The sequence below is a fragment of the Perna viridis genome, chromosome 10 (assembly GCF_037379345.1).
Source record: "Perna viridis isolate PV_CMFRI_1.1 ecotype Kerala chromosome 10, ASM3737934v1, whole genome shotgun sequence".
NCBI lineage: Eukaryota > Metazoa > Mollusca > Bivalvia > Mytilida > Mytilidae > Perna > Perna viridis.
The window spans coordinates 20,284,697-20,304,685 of NC_142454.1; the positions used below are offsets into that span (position 1 = coordinate 20,284,697).

Here is a 19,989-nt window from a genome sequence, read left to right on the forward strand (position 1 = left end):
GATCGGGTGACTTCTACTCGTCCAATATAAAAAATGGTTGAATATGATTACCGGTTTAAGCATACATTTCCTCGTTTAAATCAATAACATGAGAACCCACTTCTGGTTTAGGAAGAGTAATGAAGGGAACCAAGGTTATAGCCGTAATCAAAAGAATGTAATCCAGAGACAAAGACCAGACATTGAAAACATATATACACAACAAAGAATATAAAGTAACTAAAATCATACATACAATGTAACAAAAGCAAATGAGCAACTCGGACTCCACTAAGAACTTATAGCATGGACCAGGTGCACCGGTAGGGTAAGCGTCCTCTGCTTTTCTAGAAACAACCTCCGAGTTGCTCATAAAAAGTAAAGTCCGGCTTAGAAGAAAGAGGAAAGGAAAACTATGACACGTTGAATAAATCAGTTTTCATGGCACAGAGGGATACACCGTAACGATCCACGAGTTCATGATGACGACCATAAAACTTTTGTAGTGATGACTTCAATCTTGTAACAACATATCCCTGCTCCAGAAGCCTATTTGTTCGAATTCTAGCGCGATACAAAAAGTCTGTGTAGTCTCGACAAGCTTTGGTATAACGTATGAGTTGTGATATGAACACTCCTTAAGCAGGTGCTGAAGGGATGTTGACACCGATGAAAGGAGAGTTGACAATTCTAAATGAAGTCATCACTTTTGTCGTAATGTTTGGTCAATATTGTTCCTTGACTATCGATTTCTAATTGAAGGTCAAGATATAAGGCTGACTACACCGTGTCTGTAGTTTCCTTTATCTCAAGTTCTTTGGGATAGATGCGATGTATCAAATCCCAAAAATTAGGATTATCAAAGATAATACGTCATTTACATAGCGGAAACTGAGATTAAAGGATCTAGTTAAACAATATTATTTCTTTCGGATCAGATCAGCTATAAAGTCAGCCTCATAAGAGTGAAGGAATAGGTCAGCAAGTAGACGAGCACAATTTGTTCCCATTGGAATGTCGATCGTTTGTTGAAAAAACGCGTCCACCACACTGGACAAATATGTTGTCGATGAGAAATTCCAGCATTTTGTAAACATCTTCTTCTGTATATTTGGAAGATGATTTAAAATTATTTCTTACAAAGTATGAGGAATCGCTACCAAGAACTATATATTTGTATCTAGGTGTACAATCTTTTTTGGAAAAAACAACGATGTATAATGTTTTTAAGTCGGGATTTTAACTGAGTATGTGGAAGAGAAGTATACAGTGTTGAAAATTATTCTGATAATAGGCTAAAAACTGATTGTCTCCAAAAGATCTTTCGAATTTTTCAGGATCCACATTGAATTAATACCACTATGGGAGTAACAAGTGTTGTGGTAGGACTGCAAACCCTCTTTGACAGCTGTGAGTATAGAAGTTAAACGTTTTGAAAGAGGTTTGGTGGTACATTTTGCAGATCCAGCTATGTAACGTTATTTGTATGGATTCTTGTGGAGTTTAAGAATCCAGTACATAGACGGTAAATCACAGACATCGTCCTTGGTAGAGAGACCATATGCACTGCTATTATTTTCAACGTCTACCTCTGATAATAAACATTGGATGTAAAACGTTTTGCAGGCAAAAACAATGTTGTGTTGGGCTTTGTCTGCAGGTACGACAACATAATTGTCATATATAGTAGACAATGTTTTTGTTGCATCAGGAGAATCTAAATTGTCCAAACAAAATAATTGGAAGCGTGGTCGTTAAAGTGATACTTCCACTAGATCAAAAAATCATACAAGATATATAACTGGAAAGTCTATTCCGACATAACGTATTTAAGAATAAAATTTAATCAACATATCAAACACTTGCATTGTATCAAAAACCATTCTACCAAGTAGATGCTAGGTGGTTTAATCTTGTTTGCCGATGATTAAAATACCTTCTGCAAAAGTAAACCCTCTAAAACAGAACGTAGTGTTTTGGAAAATGTCACTACAGAAGACAACCCACAACATACCATCGTCTAAGCTGTTTGTCCAATGTGAGAGATAAACTCAGTATTCACTCCGGGTAAAACTGGATTAAAAATATGCGAGCGACCTTGTTTTACAAAAAAAATAGAAGAATGAACAAAACAAACAGACGGGGAGGACCATTGGAGTACAGCGAACTGCTACAAGTACATAGTTACTACAATGATCTTTTAAAACCTTGATTTACTTTACATGAAAACCTTATTTTCTTCATCATCATAAGAAATGGAAAATAAATATATAATTAAGTGTCAGTCCCTGTAAAAATCAGGCAGTAGGTGAAACATCGTATGAAAAAACACTACCATTTTTAAAGTGTAATTTGACATTAGAATCAAGAAAAAAAAGACAATATTTTCTATATCATGCTGGCCCATTGAGTTACAATTTCAATAAAATGCACTGAAATTGAACATTTCAAGGGCAGACAACTCTATCAAAAACCTCATTAAAAAAATTCTGAGAAAATTCAATGATGAAAAGATCAGATAATGGTCTTTTCAAATAGAGCAAGCATCCATGAGTGAAATGATATTGTCAGACCTGTGTGGGTTTTTGACATACATGTTTCTGATGTTTCCCATTTTGCTTGATTCTTACAAATACTTACACTTAGGACAAATCAGGAGCCTATTTTGACACAACAAGACTATAGATGTATAAAGATATAGCTTTCGTTGGTCGGGTGATTTCTTTTCGTCAATTTAATCTGGTGTTTAGAAAAAATATTTAATGGTACTCAATGCTTTTCTTGTAAAGGTGATTGTTCTGATTAACTTTTGTCATTTACATTTTACCTCCATCTCCTAAGGTTTTGGCTCTGAACATGGAAATTATTTAGCAAAAATCAATTGCTTTTGAGAAATAACTTCTTCAGCTTAGAAAATACTGAATGAAGCCCATACTTTTCTTGTAGTTTTTTTGTGATGAACATTTTTTCATTAACATTAACCTAACACCTCTATCCCCTATGGATTTGGCTCTTTTCAGATTATCTCTATCTGTACCGCTTTTTGCTTTTGCTATATACACCAAAAGGATATATAAGTGTAATGGAAGGGAAACAACACAAAGTATGTTAACGTGACAACAATCTGCAAGTCCGTATCGCATAGTCCTATTAGGCTGAAGTGTCGTGATCTTGCGACATATACCTTTGAATCCGAATTCATTTAACGAAATGGCGGTAAAGGTAATGACTTAACGAATTACAATAAGGTTTTTCCCCTGTTTGGGAAAACCTTGATAATAAAAAAAAAACGAATGGACAAGAATTTGAGAATCAAAACATTGTCAAGATACAAAACCTGCAACAGGAAATAACCAAAAACAATGACGTTCAATGAACGGTGAGACATTCACCCACATCTATCTAAAGTCAAACAACTTTTTTCTGAAATTTTATATTTGTTGAATGGATACTAAACGGCTCGAAAACACTTCCTTTGTACTTCAAAGTTCCATGCAGGATAGGGAAGCATCTGGCATTTACCGGACTGGAAATATCTTTATTAAAATATGTATTGATTATTTGTAAACTTAACTGTTCAGTATTTTAAAAATTCCTATAGAACTATTCAAAATATTTACGATGGGCAAACGAGAAATATGTTTTCCTGTATAATATAAAGCGTAAGACTACATTTTTACACAAATGAATTCTGAATAATAACTTAGTAATGAACAAATTTGATAAAACTACAATGCATATTTTAAAGGCAATTTGAATATGGAAAAAACACGATACAAATATTTATCCTTTCAAACTCTTAAATAAAATCAAGGGTAATAACTTAAATACAATCATCTCACAATATCTGTAGTTTTTATTTGTATATTATTATCATCTTGAACTTGGCGTACCTTCGACTCAAAGTTCAATACTTTTTGAAATTCGTGGCTAGGATTTACATCATGTAATAATTGTATTTACATTTTTTTTTCTTTTCACTTATTTATTGTTCATATCTTGTGTAATGTTTTGATTGATTGTTTTACCGATTTTGACTGGTGGCACTTTGATGCTGATCATTTGTGTTAAAATATACCGGAAATAATTATCCATAATGGAAGCGTTATTAAACCTGGTTTAGGGTGCACTGTACAGTTAAATTTAGTCGCACTGTTTCGGTCAAATTTTATAAAACTTTAAATTAAAAGTTGAAATTTGGTGGATATATTGTTTAAATGTAGTACATCACTTATACATAGACAGATGTTACATATGTAATGGTAAACAGGTGTTATTTAAATGCAGAACGGTATCAGGTTCTCTACTCAGCATCAGCTGACTGATTTTTAAAATATCTTATTTCGCACGAATTATTTTTACTCTTTTTTCCAGCTCTTCCATGCATGCTTTCATTGTGTGCTAGTGCCTAAGTGCCTGGTATTTTATAAAACATAATATTTGGATATTAGTTTTCGAAAGCCACAGCTGATTTATATCAATACTAAGAAATATTTTTCTTCGGTATGTTACCATGGCTACTGGATTTTATGACAATAATCACTGAATTACTTATAAATTACTATTAGTACTACCTTAATCCATCTTTCATTTTGAAATACCTGTACCAACTCTGAAACAATTCCGTGGTTTCCAACTTTTCGGTATTTGCAATGATTTTGCCATTTGTTATACGCACTTTCCTTTTTGACTATTCATTTCAAATGCGTCAACAATATAGAAGCTTAGTTCTGTGGCATTTGGTCTTAAATTTGTAAATCGATAACAGCGTTACATATTTCAACCTAGATCCTTTCCCTAGATACAAAACACATATTTTGTATGTATTATTTTGGCAATTCTGTGTCTTTTGTTGTGTGTGTCTGCTTTCCATGTCTGGTATTTATCCCTGGATTACATCCGTTTAATTTCCGCTTGAATCATGATATTCCCTTGATTTCTCTTTTACTTTATTCGCACTAACTATTTGAATTTAAAATCACCAGGTTCAGTAAACCCTTTTGGGAATGTCGGTGAATTTCTTGATAAATATTGAGTCGTAAAACTTATTCTTGCATGATAATACACTTGCTGAATAGTTTTGTTTTAATTTAATTATTTTGATGTAATTGATTTCATTTCAAAGTAATCAACTCTTTAGGCGGGAAATTTGTAAAAAAGATGAATAAATAAAATAGACGAAAACAAATAACAGGATATTTTTTGTCACGTTTGTTTTTAAATCAAGAAGAAAAAAGAAGTGCTACGGCTCAATATTAATTAGGAAATTCACTGACATTCCCGAAAAGTTTTACTGACCGTGATGATTTATAAAATTACACATTATCTGTTTTGACAGATTTATTTTGGACTTGATTGATTATGGATCGGATTATTGATTGGTAATTTTGTCACTACCCTTATTTGTAACCACTCAGTGAACTGTTGTTGCTCCTTCCGGAACTAGTATACAGAACGTGAGTATTGCACATTATATATTGGTCACAATTCAATGTCATTAACTATTGTTAACTTTAATGCTACAATAAATTGTGTTGAGGGTTATTGTTACATATAACATATTTGTAATAAGAACAAATTATACGTGTCTATACAAAATATCACTTTCCTCCCTTTTCATATCTGAATTTATATATTATGTCAGAGATTGTCGAACCGTTTGCTACAGTTCTTACAATAAAGCTTCTGCATTGCGAGAACCGATTTGTCCACCATGTCATGGTTTTCCATTCCTTTTCGGTCTACGCCGGACTTTACTTTTTATGAGCAACTCAGTGGGTTACAACAAAGAAAAGGATTCTTGGGCAAATTTGTCTTCCGGTATTTATATGTATATACATATATACGTTTCAGACCCTTTCCTCTACACTGCTCCATAAAAAACATAATTGATACAGGGAAGATAACGTAGGATATAAGGGTCTGAAAATTTTAAAACGATGTTTGCAAAGTAAATTGTTTGTTGTTTCCTTCGCGGAACTCGAACTCGTACCGCGCTGGCATCTATATCAACACTGCCTGCTCAAAGTCAACCGCCCTGGACTACTCGGCAAGCGAGGCTATATAGAAATGTAGCTTTCGCTGGCTGTGTCATTCTTCAACGGGCGAAACTGTGCCATTCGTTTGTATGACCGCGATACTTGTACGTTTACAAATTATGGCGGGAAAACATATAGCATAAAGAATAATAATAATTGTGTAAGGGCAAATTTTGTTTATGCCCTATTCTGTTAACATAGTTTATTCATGTGGGAGAAATATGATATATCACTCGGCCAACTAGGCTATATACAAATATAGTTTTCATTAACCGTGTGATACTGGTGTGACAGTATCTGTATTTAGTTGCAGATCCTCTACTCTTTTACCCAATACCACCAAAGGTTGTCCTATCGAAAACGCTATCCAGTTATATATTATATGCTTATGCTCACGCTTTAGATTTACTTACGAGGATGTACCATCCGGTTAATGAAAGCTATATTTGCATTTACTCTTGTTAGCCGATTGGTCTGGAGTGTTAGATTTTAATTACTTCAAACAAGGCAACAGTCTCATTTAATAAAAGAGTGTATCAATTCAATGAAGTTTTTACCCAATATATGATGCTTGCAAATAAAAGTACAGTTTATGTGATAATATATGTGTATCATATCACATTATATCCCGTGATAAGTGTACTATTTGAAAGGATAACCTCTGATTCTTATTAACTCATATCAATCATATTGAAGTCAAATTTTCGGATAATATCGGTATGAAATTAAAGCAAAAATAAGTACTTGATTTATAATCATAACGATTTTATTATCATATATAATAAAATTAGTTATTATGACCTAAGATGTGAATACGTAACCCTTGTTAACAAAATTAATTGAGTTTGTGTCTAAAGACTATTACCATGTACCCTCACTATGTGGGGATATGATAAGGACAAGCAGTATCTTAAAATATACAAACTGTAAAAACACATCAATGGTTGTTCTGGTGGCAGTGAGGTATAAATACATGGATAATGTAACAAAATATCTGCGTTATTTTCCTTCATGAGCCAGGCCTTATAAACATTTTGCCTGATTCTTAGACGGAGAAATACTTAATATTTCAGTTTGCTTACTTAGGTTGTACAACACCTTTAGTCAGTAACGGACCATCTTCATGAAGGTGGAAAGCTGGCCACACTAAATAATCTACCTTTGTTCCAGATTTTGTATAATGTTTGAAGCACATGCTGTTAAAATCCTCTCCTGGTTCAAAGTTCAAAAACATGGGTGGATCCTGCAGCTCAGAATAGTAACAAATTTGAACACATTTATTAATATAGGCAGTGCATAAGTCCTTATAGGTTTTAATAATCTTACAGTCTCCATCGATGATGATTTTCTGAAGTAAAAACAGGTAAATTAAGAAATTTGCTAACAAAAACACTGGGTTTTTTTTACCAAAGAAGGTTAACAATATTAAGAATTAAACTCTTTTATCATGAGCAAGAGCCTTCTGGACATTTTCTGTTTAGACGTAAATCGTTTGACTTTAACCTGCATGGAAGTTAATGACCAGTTCATGGGAACCCACCTTTCTGAATTCTGTAATATTAGAAAAATACACGAGGTATGTATTGACTTTATAAAGTCTACAGCATACTTACTCGCGCTAAATGAGGTATATATTGCGCAGCCTTTGATTTGAGAGTGTCCTTCAACAGAATACTTGTATTACGACGTGCATCATTATTCATATCCTAGAATAAATAAAACTAAAATACAATCTTCATTAATTGTTTCTAAATATTTGAAATGTTTTGTGTTGCTTGGGTGAAATCATAGCCTCAGTTCTATACTATACTAGTAAATTAAATTGCCTTTTAAATTGGAATTTTAAGGTTATGCAAAATTGTACTGGAAATCTTGTTTATTTTATCTAAATAATTTATATATCATTAAAGAGAAAAAATTAAGTTCGGTAACCATTGATTTTTTAAACAAATTTTAAAATGTGTTCAACAAACTAATACCCTGTGCGATAAAACAACAGATACTTGTATGAACTATAAATAGAAGTTATTGGCTACCTTAAATATACTACGAAAAAAAGTGGACACGTTTTTAAAAAATTATGTAAACCTCTGCAAAACCATTTCTCTCAAACATGGAAATGAAATACACTATGTAAATTCTCATGCAAAGGCAATATACAAAATATCTAATAATACCCACCTATAGAAACTAAAGCTGGAAAATCTGTTATAAGAAAGTGTATGGCAAGCCAAAGTACACAAAAATGAGCATTTTCTAATATTAAAAAAAAAGATTTTTTTAATATTACAAATTAGATTTCTTATATCACAAAACATATCACCAAAAAAAATCATTTTTTAATATTAAAAATTCATTTTTTAATATTAAACATTCGTTTTTTAATACTAAAACTTCAATTGAATTTATAATATTAAAAAGCTATTTTTAAATATTGGAAATTGATTTTCTGATATTGGAAAATGAATTTGTCCTATTCAATGACGATTTTTAAATATTAGATAATCATTTTGTAACCCTAACAAATGTGACTGATTTTCTAATATTACAAATTCATTTTCTAATATTACAAATTCAATTTATAATATTACAAAATGTGGGATATTTTATGATATTACTAAATCAGAAATTTGTAATATTAGAAAATGAATTTTTAATATTAGCAAATGAATTTTTAATATTAGCAAATGAATTTTTAATATTAGAAAATGAATTTATAATATTAAAAAATAAATTTGTAATATTAGAAAACGAATTTGTAATATTGGAAAATGAATTTTTAGTATTAGAAAATAAGTGTTTCCTAAAATTAAAACACAAATGATTTTTTAATATTACAAATTCATATTTTCTAATATTACAAATTAGATTTCTAATATCACAAAACACTTTTTTAATATTAAAAATTCAATTGATTTTCAAAATATTGATTTTTGTCCACTTTGGCTTGCCATAAAAGTGTAAAGGACGGACAGATTGATGGGCAAAGAACTAGGATATAGCCCTCTATTAAGTGGTAATATGAATTTCCCTTATTTATCATTTAATATGTAACTTTTGGTATCGTCTCTAGAGTATAAGGAACTATATCAAAGTTTCTATTTACCTTCTTTGTATTCGATAACTGTTCTTCTACGTCCCTCTTACAATTTTTCCAAATTTCCTGAAAAAAAAATTCATACAATTAATACGTATACGATATTTTAAGTATCAGGAATATACAAACATGCTGTCTCTCGAATTGTTTTTCGTTGAATTTTATTCTATAATTAAGGAACCAATATTCGAGTAAAAATTAAAAGAACGTACTCTAAGTATTATGACTAGATGGGGTAAGAAGGCCCACACAACAAAGAAAACGACAAAAACCAAGATACCACGTACATAGAAACAGAAGAGCAACTTGGACTTCACTAAAAAACACGGGAGCATGGACCAGTGCGCCGGAAGGGCAGGCGTTCTCTGCTAAGAAACACCTAACACGCGCATAAAATGCCGCGTCCAAGGGAGACGACAGAGAAAAGAAAATGAACAAATTGGTGCTCATGGTGTAGATAGATACAATGTAAGAAGAATAGATAACAAAATTTTACAACAGATCAATAGTACTTCCACGCCATTTAAAGTTTTGAAATAAAGGTGGGTTTTTCTACATATACTTACGGCTTCCCTTAGAATCATGCAACTTGTTAAGGCTGCATTAGCTGCCAAATTTGTTCAGTTTTGATTCTACTATATTTTGCCAATTCAATGAAATAAGATTGTATTAATGCAATTGAAGCAATTAACATCGATAATACATACAGAATGCTGTGAAAACAACGTTTTTTTAATCAGAGAAGATCGATAGGTCTGATCTAATTATCTTTCGCCATTACTTCCGACAGGACATTCACCAGGGTTAAAAATACTTTAACCTTGGTAAAAAAATAACAATAACGGATACGGAGGTAAGCATGTGTCTTGCTTTCATTTCATTTCACCTATTTCTTAAATAGTTTTCAAATAAATAATTATTATATTTGAGCTGCATTATATCACAATACGTAAATTTCAAAAGGATCCTTGCGTTATATTCGCACTTTTTTTAATGGCTTGAGTCCGTCGGTATTCCTTGCCTTCCCATAACCACTTTCACTTTGCAATCAGATTTGTTTTTAAAGAAGCGACCCTTACAGCAAATGCGCGGATTAAGGTCACCAGAAGTCAGATGCATAAGAACTTATCTAGGTCGATTTTTTGTCTTGCAAGACAATAAATATATATACACCTAGTTCATGTATTTTATGCATTTAATTTGTGGATATCAAATATCAAGAAAAGTACAATTAAGTGGAAATAATGTAAAGTTAAGGCATATTTCAACAGAAACAAAAAAATTACGAAAATGACGGCTAATGCAGCTTTAAAACAACCTACACAGTCAAAAGTACTGTGCATTAGAATCATATTAAGTGAAATATATTATTACCATATGCATCGAGCGTGATATGATTAACATATAATTCCGTTAACGTATCGTTGTCATAATTATTACATTAAAATCATAAACATATGATAATCATATGCCAATAATTACATATTGTAATCATATAAATCGTGCATCATATAATAATCATATGTGACATATTCTCCTTTGTACCATCGTAAAGAAAGTTATATACATAAATACCAACAAATGGTAAAACTAGTCAAAACATACATAAATTTTATTGGGACATGCTTCCTGTCATTCATTTTCTTAATGAATTATAAAACAACTAAACACCGTGACTTTCCCTACCTTTTTCAATTATTAAAGTGGTTCTGAATTCATTGATATAACATACTGCATGAACTACAATATACTGAAAGGTGACACAAGACCCGGACTTTGCATAATTTCAGGCGCATATGTTTCTGAGAATAGAGACCAACATGCCTGAAGTATATCTAGTAAATCCTCGATTATGCGCCTTTCTTGATCTTCTAGCATGCCGCCCCTTTCTGACAAATTTTTCGTACTCCCGATGTCTGTAAACGCATCCGTCCATTCGTTCTCGTAGAGCTCACTGAACTGATCGCCCAGTTTCATTGGTCTGTTCGGATCATTTAAATTCGTTATAGCAGGATTATTTTTTCTCAACTTGTCTCCCATTAGATCACTTAACCTAAATGATAATATAATTTGAATGAGAAAATTCCAGGTAAACGTAGATATATTAATGTACATGAGTTTAACGGATTTACCTCACGTCTGTAGGTTAGGAACATATACATGTGATCATCGTCAAAAATGTAACACAAAAGATGTACTCGTAAGGAAAAGAAAATCGAAATAGGAAAACAAATCCATCACAGAACCTTTATTAAACGACGGCACCTTAATGTTTTGGTTCCTTGTTCATATATTGTCATCTTCTCACGTTAAAGTTCAATCTCACATTAAAATGTGAACATGTATCTTAAATATAGATGTAGCTTACCTGTTCAAAGCGTAGTTTTTCTCCATCTCCAGTTTACTTTTCTTTCCAATTGCCTCTTGTAATCTACATATAAATGATATATCAGGCATTGTTTGTTTGTTACAGGTCTTCTATTGTCAAGTCGTCAAACAAAATGTAATTAATATTTTAAAGACCTTATAATCCTGCTTCTAAGATTATCAATTGGCTGTGTACCAGGAGGACTCAAAGTCTACACGCGCCTGCAACTAATCCTTTTTTTCGGGTAAACAATACGGTAATAAACAGGACAAGGTAATTTTGCTTCCGATTTATGCAGATTCATCGATGATCTGTGTCGGTATATTTGAGTTTGAAAAGACTATACCTACCTTTTCTGGAGTAAAGTATTTTCATGTTGTAATTTTTGTAATTTCTCATCCACGTCTCTGTTACTAAAAATAAAACCAACAAAACGATAATAGTGTGAAATACTTTTTTTGGTTTCATTTTCAGGCTCCGTGTGTGCGTGAGTGTATGTGTATGTGTGTGTTTCGGATATTAATCCGATAGAACTAGTTACAATTGCGGTGTGTCGTGGCGTGCGGTCATTTAGAGTGTAAACTTTTTTCGCACCTTATATTTCTAACAGATAATAAAAAATAATGTTCATAAATATTAGAACATCCCTCCATCATAAACATTATCACATTACATTTGTAAACCAATCGCTATAATAGATAGGGCGAATTTATGGTTTTAAACAAATACTTCTATAAGAGTGTGGTGGCAGCAATATATTTAAAAGAGTAATTCTACTATTTAACGTACCTTGTATTTCTATCTGAACCATCATATAACCGTTTATTGCAAATATTTTCGAGGTACGACAAACATTCAACACACTTCAATGGTACATACTGCAGATAATAAATAAATTGGTAGTATTTGAGCAATATTCAAAGTTCATGCTAAGTTTATTTACCCTTACCTTATCTTTAAAATGGCCTTGCCAAAAATTTTCATCTCATTCATCAACTTTTTTATCTTTGAAATTATATTTAAACGTCTCAGAATGTGATGACTCTATTCGCTCTACTGCTCCATCGGATCAAATTGATACAGGGAAGATAATGTAATCTTATAGAAGGGTCTGAAAAATTCCCAACGATGACCCGGCCAGCGAAAGCTATATTTTATAGCCTAGCTGGCCTACTGGTCTAGGGGGGTGGACTTTGAGCAGTCGGTGTTGCCATAATCTGCATCGCAAATTCGACACTTCTAACATTGTTAGGAATTTTTCGGGCCTTCTATAAGTTTATATTATCTTCCCTGTATCAATTTGATCCAATGGAGTTGTGTGTATGTATATATAGAACTGTCAAATTTGCGATGTGACATCTATGGCAACACCGCCTGCACAAAGTCCAGCGCCCTAGACCACTCGGCCAGCAGTGCTATATAAAAATATAGCTTTATATATATATATATATATATATATATATATATATATATATATATATAGAAGGGTCTGAAAAATTCCCAACGATGTTAGAACTGTCAAATTTGCAAAGCAAATTTTTGTCGTTCCCTCCGCGGGACTCGAACTCGTACCGCTGTGACATTAATTTGATCCTCTATCCTACATAATAACACCTAGATGAACTGTCCCGTACTACCATACATCGTGTACTAAGTTACAGCCCTAGATTAATCCTACGAGGAGGAATCACCCGGCCAGCGAACGCTATATTTTATATAGCCTAGCTGGCCGAGTGGTCTAGGGCGCTGGACTTAGTGCAGGCGGTGTTGCCATAGATGTCACAGCGGTACGAGTTCGAGTCCCGCGGAGGGAACGACAAAAATTTGCTTTGCAAATTTGACAGTTCTAACATCGTTGGGAATTTTTCAGACCCTTCTACAAGTTTACGTTATCTTCCCTGTATCAATTAGATCCGATGGAGCAGTGTAGAGAATAGAGTCGTCACATTCCGAGACGTTATATATATATATATATATATATCTTCATGTGTCATTCAAAACAAAGCACATGCAAACTTCTTCATTTTCGCAGACACCAAAAGTGTATGTAGTATGTTTTAATTAAACATTCAGATTTTATGGTAAAATTAAGATATTCCTTATTCTAAATGTACTATGCAGGGCAAACGGACATTTATCTTTGTATAATTATATTCATGTCTTTAAAATCTGACAAATTACAATAGTTTATCCTTTGTTCAAGCTATATACCAACATCAATTGTCACAAATATCTATAATAAAGTTTTTTTATCAAAATTATTATTTTCAAATCTGTTGCCACCAGTCCTACACTAGATGGATGTTTAGACTACAACAAATGTGCATTGCATAACAAAATGGTACCCGTGCAGGTCCGGGTGTTAAAAGAATAGGCCTGCAGCAGCGCTAAGCTTGTCGTAAAAGGCGACTAAATAGTGCTCAGAGCTCTAGCCGGGGGCTAGGGCGCTCTGCCCACAGAGCAACTGGGATGTGTGCCCCAGGTGGTGGAATGGGGTACCCCTGGTGTGTTACATCCTGGGGTTGTCAGGCTATAATACGGAAAACCTGACCGCAAACCATAGTGGTGCACCGTGTGGGGAAAGACGCCACGTTTCTCGCACGTTAAAGAACCCTACTATGGTATTCTCCCGGAGTAGGAACCATAGGGCTCCGCCACTGGAGGCTAAATTGCCCGACCCTACCCACCTCTCCCTATTCCCAGTGGCAATCAAAATTGGCAACCCCATTGTCCTTGTGTCCCATCCCTTTTTTTCATTTCATTATCATTTCATGTTCATTTTATCATCAATATCATGTTCATCACCTGAATATAGCTGAATTAATGCTGCTCGGACGTTAAACCCCAACAAACAAACATAACAAAATGGTGTTCTGGTATAACTGTAGAACTGGTTTATTTAAAAAAAATGTTAACACTTATACTGTTCGCAAAATATATTGGTAATAACATGTTTTATAAAACAATGACTATGCTTTCATGTAGATTACTGTATTAAGAAGTATTTTAAGTTTCTGTGATTTATTAAACACATTCTTGAAATAGTAAACAAAGGACCAAGATTTTAGCGGAAATGAAAACACAAACACACATCACAGAACATACGATAACTAAAATAATAGTACAAAAAATCAAAAGTAAATGAACAACTTGGATTGTACTTAAAACTGAGAGCATGGACCAGGTGCACCGATAGAGTAAGCGTCTTTAACATACCGGAGAAATTGTGAATAAATTCAAGCTGATAAGTAATGTCCTGCATTTTGAATTTAACTGAACCTTAAATCCTATTTCTGGATTGTAAAATAAAATTGTGTCCATATCGAGAATAACCTTACCATAGTAAACATTAGGGGAAAGGGCAAACAATCATTATTATAGGTATTTTTTTTCTTTTATGCCACTGTCTTCAAGCATTTAATAACTAATTTACTCTTGTATAATAACTTCATTTTTATCTGATTATGAAGCTTAATAGCTCTTCCCTCGTTTAACCATTTAAGAAATTAAAATCAGAAACTTACCTTTAAAAATGCTAAGCCGAAACAAATTAATTTCAGTCCAGCCCATATAAAACCTTTTACCGGATTCATACAACACATCTTAATCTTTCTAGATGTATCAGAACTCCTGTGGCCGATGAATAACCAATAACAATTATTTTCTAAATACTTGATGTGTTTGTTATTATACTTGATGGTACTTCTTTATATGATCTCTGCAAAAAAAAACAGAACAGTAAAGATTACTTTTTTGTTTAAAAAAGCAAAGATGTTATGAGTTAACGATGACAAACAATACACTAAATACACTAAACTGAAGCAGTAAAATCAGAAAATTCGTTTTTACAATTACGTCACATAATTACTGTACATAACAAATGCGATGTGCAAAAAATTAAGTTTGTTTCTGTCTTACTTGTTAGTCAGCTACGCATGCATAATGTATTGTTAGAATCTCAGTTCCAACTTAAACTCAGATATGATAAATTTTTTTTTGTTAATAATTCAAACAAGCATAAATTTGTAATATTGATTTATTTAAAATGGGGGCATTCAATAACTGATTAGACCATTCGGATATGCAAAAGATTCTTAAAAGAGATGTATAAAATATGATTGCAATAAAAACACGTCTTGTGATATCGAACTGCTTAAAGGCACATCTCAGCTTTATAAGGGTAAGTGCATAATTCGTAAATCTGCTTTAATCAAGAATACATGTCTGCTAGAAACAATTGCTTTTATTTTATCATGTATTCATAAGATCTTAAAAATCACAATATAAATTAGATTTCCTTTACAATTACTATGTTCCTCAAACAAAGGGGAAATATTGTTGTTTTGTTTTTATTTCTTCTCCTTTCACGTATACTTTTGTCCGCGTATCTTGTAATAGAGTAGGATTTTATTATTATAAGCAATAGTGATGTGCATTGCTAATTGGTAATCACATGTGTGTTTTCCAGTTAAACCTTGCAAGTGATTTCCAGCTAACTTCACTTTATTAATAATAAATTAATTTTACATGAACATGCATACATCATGTGACTAATACAGGTAATTCTGTCTGTGATGTAATTTTATTGTAAGGTGTGATGCAATATTTTATGTGATGCATGTTTGAGCGAGTGGTCTACTGTATAAGTGATGTCAAAGCAAGATTTGCAGTGCGATGTAGAAGTGTCTGATGGTTATCCTTTACTGTTCTGGTCATGAGGTGTGAAAGAGTGTTTGTATTGAAGGGAATTTAGATTCTTTCATTTTCTCTTATAGCATTCAAGTTATTTTGATCTTTGATATTTTCTAATATTTTTGTGCAAGAGTAATCGAGGGAACCAAGGTTATAGCGGTAATCAAATGAATGTAGTCCAGGGATGAAGACCAGACATGGAAAACAGACATACACAACCAAGAACATAAAGTAACTAAAATCATGCATACAAAGTAATAAGAGCAAATGAGCAACTCGGACTCCACTAAAAACTGGGAGCATGGACCAGGTGCACCGGTAGGGTAAGCATCCTTTACTTTTCTAGAAACACCCGCCATAAAAGTCAAGTCCGGGGTAGACAAACGAGGAAAGGAAAACTATGAACTGTTGAATTTATCAGCTTTCATGGTGCAAATGGATACACAAGAACGATCCACGAGTTCATGATGACGATTATATGTGAAAATCATTGTTCGTGTTTATGTTTTTTGGAGGTCTGTTTTGTATATGCTATATTTTTTCTATATGTTTTGTCTGTGTTAATAAGTTGAGTAATGAAGCAGATTGCCTTGTGCTATAACAAATTCTGCAAATTTTTCATTTTTTTAATTTTTGATTATATCATTTCTAAAGCTTGAGTGATTGTCATGACAATTGAATTATCATTATAGAGGTGAATGTGACAATTATGATTTTAAGTACATTTTATCATTTTGTGTTTTACTTGCATGCTTAAAAGTATATGCGTATTTTATTATAACGCATATCCATAATATGCATAATATTTTTGAAGTAAACACCTGTTTCTATACTGTTCAAGACGGTTGCCAAGTTGTATAAACCAAAGTTCCAAATTCTGATACTTAGCCGTTATTTTTGAATTTTATGTAAACAGCATATGTTGAGTATCTTGCATTATTCATGATCGTATTTATTTTGATAACTGATTATGGTTTTGCACTTTTATGCTGCATAATGCTATTCATTCTATTGATATTCAAGTATGAATATCATACCGTTATAATAGTTTAATATATCACATTTAATATTGTATACTGATGATAAATAATTATACCAATAGTTCAATTTAACTATTGTTTTATTGGCATACCCTGATTTAGTTGTTATACTATTTGTAGTTCATGTGTTTTGTTATTTTGGGTTATTTTATTTTAAACCGAAAAAATCTGCTGTTAAACTTTGTGTGTGTACAAAAACCACCCCTATTACATTCTTAAAAAACGACTAAACGGGTTGGAAACGAAGATTGCACAAAAACAGGTTTACGTATGTAGATGTGCAATCACCATCTAACATTTTTTAACATGGCCGCCATTTAAAAATGGTCACCGTTTAAAGACCAAACAATCATTAAAAATTGAAGAATCTGAGACACTTGATCGGATCTAGAACTGCTAGAATTTTTATTTGTTTTTATTTTTAAAACGAAAAAAGTCAAAGCGCGTAGATACTGATTTTGGATGTTGCAGTGGTAATATGTTTTTGAACGTCTATATTGGTGTGCAATACTGTTAAGGTTAGTACTAGTTTAAATATGTATAAAACAAACTTGACAGTAGAATATGGTTTTAAAGGAAACAATGTAGCTGACGAGTATCGAACAGGAAAAAATATTAAATTTACATATTATCTTTTAATCAGTTTGGATGTGTTTGAATGATGAATAGTCTGCCGATGACAAAGCAACTGACTGTTTCAAAAGACCCATGTATGTTTATATCATATTTATAATAAAAGAGGGTAAATAGACTACAAACAACATTTTTGTGGTTTAGCTCTTTACTTGAATACTATTCTGAATCTGTTATAATTCAAAAGGCCGTCATTTTCTTTCTTTATTCCATCTTTTCAAAAGGAAATATCAAATAACAAAATTGGAGAGAGTTTTAACGACTTGCTTCCCTCCTTGAAAAAGTTTGGTATTTTTATGTTACCATGGTTACCAATTTATTATGACATAGGCATATCAATCGAGAAAATATTATAAACTGCTACAATAAAATCACGTCCGCTTCAGTTCTTTATGCAATCAAAATTCATTATATTCTATTACTGGCAGATCAAGTGAAAGAGTAATCAAGGGAACCAAGATTCAAACGGAAATCAGAAGAAGGTAACCAAGGAATAATAATATTTTGTGTTCTGTTAGCGAGTGTATCAAGGAAACTTAAAATAATTCAATAATACAAAAAACAAACAAATAATACATCATGAACTTTTCTGTTTGGGGTCTGAAACCCTAGATATTAAAAGCTGTTGATATAAACATGACCGATTCAGTTTTACAAATGTAAACGCTCGATTTTCGTACTAGCGGTAGCTCGAGGATTACACTCATTACTCTTATTGGTTTTTCTTGATTTATAGTGAGAGGTCTTCGAACTAGATTCCTACAGCCAGCTGTAGTCACGAAAATGAATATATACTACAACACTGACAGCACTTTCAGCTTGTTTCAAACAAAATTAGAATAAGTACGTACTGCACATTACGTGAAGCGATAATGTAGAAAGAGTAATCGAGGGAACTAAGGTTATAGCGGTAATCAAAAGAATGTAATCCAGGGACAAAGACCAGACATGAAAAACAGACATACAAAACAAAGAACATAAAGTAACTAAAATCATACATACAAAGTAACAAAAGCAAATGAGCAACTCGAACTCCACTAAAAACTTGGAGCATGGACCAGGTGCACCGGCAGGGTAAGCATCCTCTTGATATATTTGATCCATAGGAGTTGTATTAGAAGTAATTTTGTTTTTGGTCCTAGACCTTTGATTTGGATAACATTTATTTATTATTATTTTTTTTTTTTTTTGGAAGAAATATATTATGTTATTGTGCTTTAACCGGACAGAAAAAATACCTGTTCAAAAGAATGCAATTAATCTCTGCCAGTTTAAATTTCATCATGTTCAGTGTGATAAGCAGAGGAAACTGGATAGTATTGTTGTATGGATTTTAAAATTGCCTAAGTGAGTTGGATTTACAGCCGTCTTATTATCATTATATAGAGGTATGACCATTTGATCCAAACCGATTATCGTAACACATATTATGCATAGAAAACGTGGAGGGTTATACTGTTTGTTTTTGTACTAGGCAATAAATCACACGTTTTTCTTCTCGGAAACAGAAAAAAAGGATCAAATACAGCGTAACGGTTCAGAAATCATCGACATTTTACTTTGACTAATATTCACTTTCGTTTTACTTATTTTAAAAGCAATAAATATACAAAGTACACATTAATTTCTTTTACTTCATCGATAACATGCATTTCATCGGTACTAAGTCAAGTGTTATAAGAAAAAAATATCTTACTGTTCTGGTTAAGTTGATATTTCCTGTTTTTTGTCAGTCATTTGAAAGAAACAGCGGCTTCTGTGTTCGTTTTCACTTCCTTGTTCAATATATATCAGAGTATTTATAGATTAGCTGTTCACGTGTTAACAATAAATACATCGGATGAGTCATTGGCGTACATCATTGAAGCAATGCAAGCAAGTTCTTACAGCACATATTTTGACAACCTTTTACAAGTACAAAACATGGATATATTTCTTATTTATTTGCGCTCTTTATGGAACCTTTAAAACGCTACTAACATGCTTTTTTGGAAAAAAAAACACCGTGCAAAAAGTGAGTATAAAGATTATGTACCCCCGTTACAAGATAATTTTCTACATCTTTTTTGTATGTAATCAAAATATATATTGCATACCATAAGTAGAATTTCGATGGCACATTTTTTTTCATATTTTGTGAAA

The 19,989-nt window shown here is 32.5% G+C and overlaps 1 protein-coding gene across 1 annotated transcript; it reads right to left on the minus strand.

Annotated features, from left to right (window-relative positions):
• Window positions 1-6,761: 6,761 nt before the first annotated feature.
• On the minus strand, window positions 6,762-19,672 carry LOC148604886 (uncharacterized). The gene is made up of 9 exons (XM_088549450.1): window positions 19,544-19,672; window positions 15,007-15,200; window positions 12,272-12,360; window positions 11,833-11,895; window positions 11,483-11,545; window positions 10,939-11,167; window positions 9,124-9,180; window positions 7,631-7,723; window positions 6,762-7,365 (listed from the first exon to the last, which is right to left on the minus strand). Exons 2-9 carry the CDS (start codon window positions 15,082-15,084, stop codon window positions 7,096-7,098), a joined length of 942 nt encoding a protein of 313 aa, XP_088405576.1. The 5' UTR covers window positions 15,085-15,200; window positions 19,544-19,672; the 3' UTR covers window positions 6,762-7,095.
• Between the last annotated feature and the right edge of the window lie 317 nt (window positions 19,673-19,989).

Coding starts and splice junctions, on each gene's coding strand:
- LOC148604886 (XM_088549450.1), bottom strand. CDS start 15,084: ATGTGTTGTATGAATCCGGTAAAAGGTTTTATATGGGCTGGACTGAAA. Junction 11,168..11,482: donor AAAAACTACGCTTTGAACAG/GTAAGCTACATC, acceptor ATTATCATTTAG/GTTAAGTGATCTAATGGGAG. Junction 7,366..7,630: donor ATATACCTCATTTAGCGCGA/GTAAGTATGCTG, acceptor TTTTTACTTCAG/AAAATCATCATCGATGGAGA.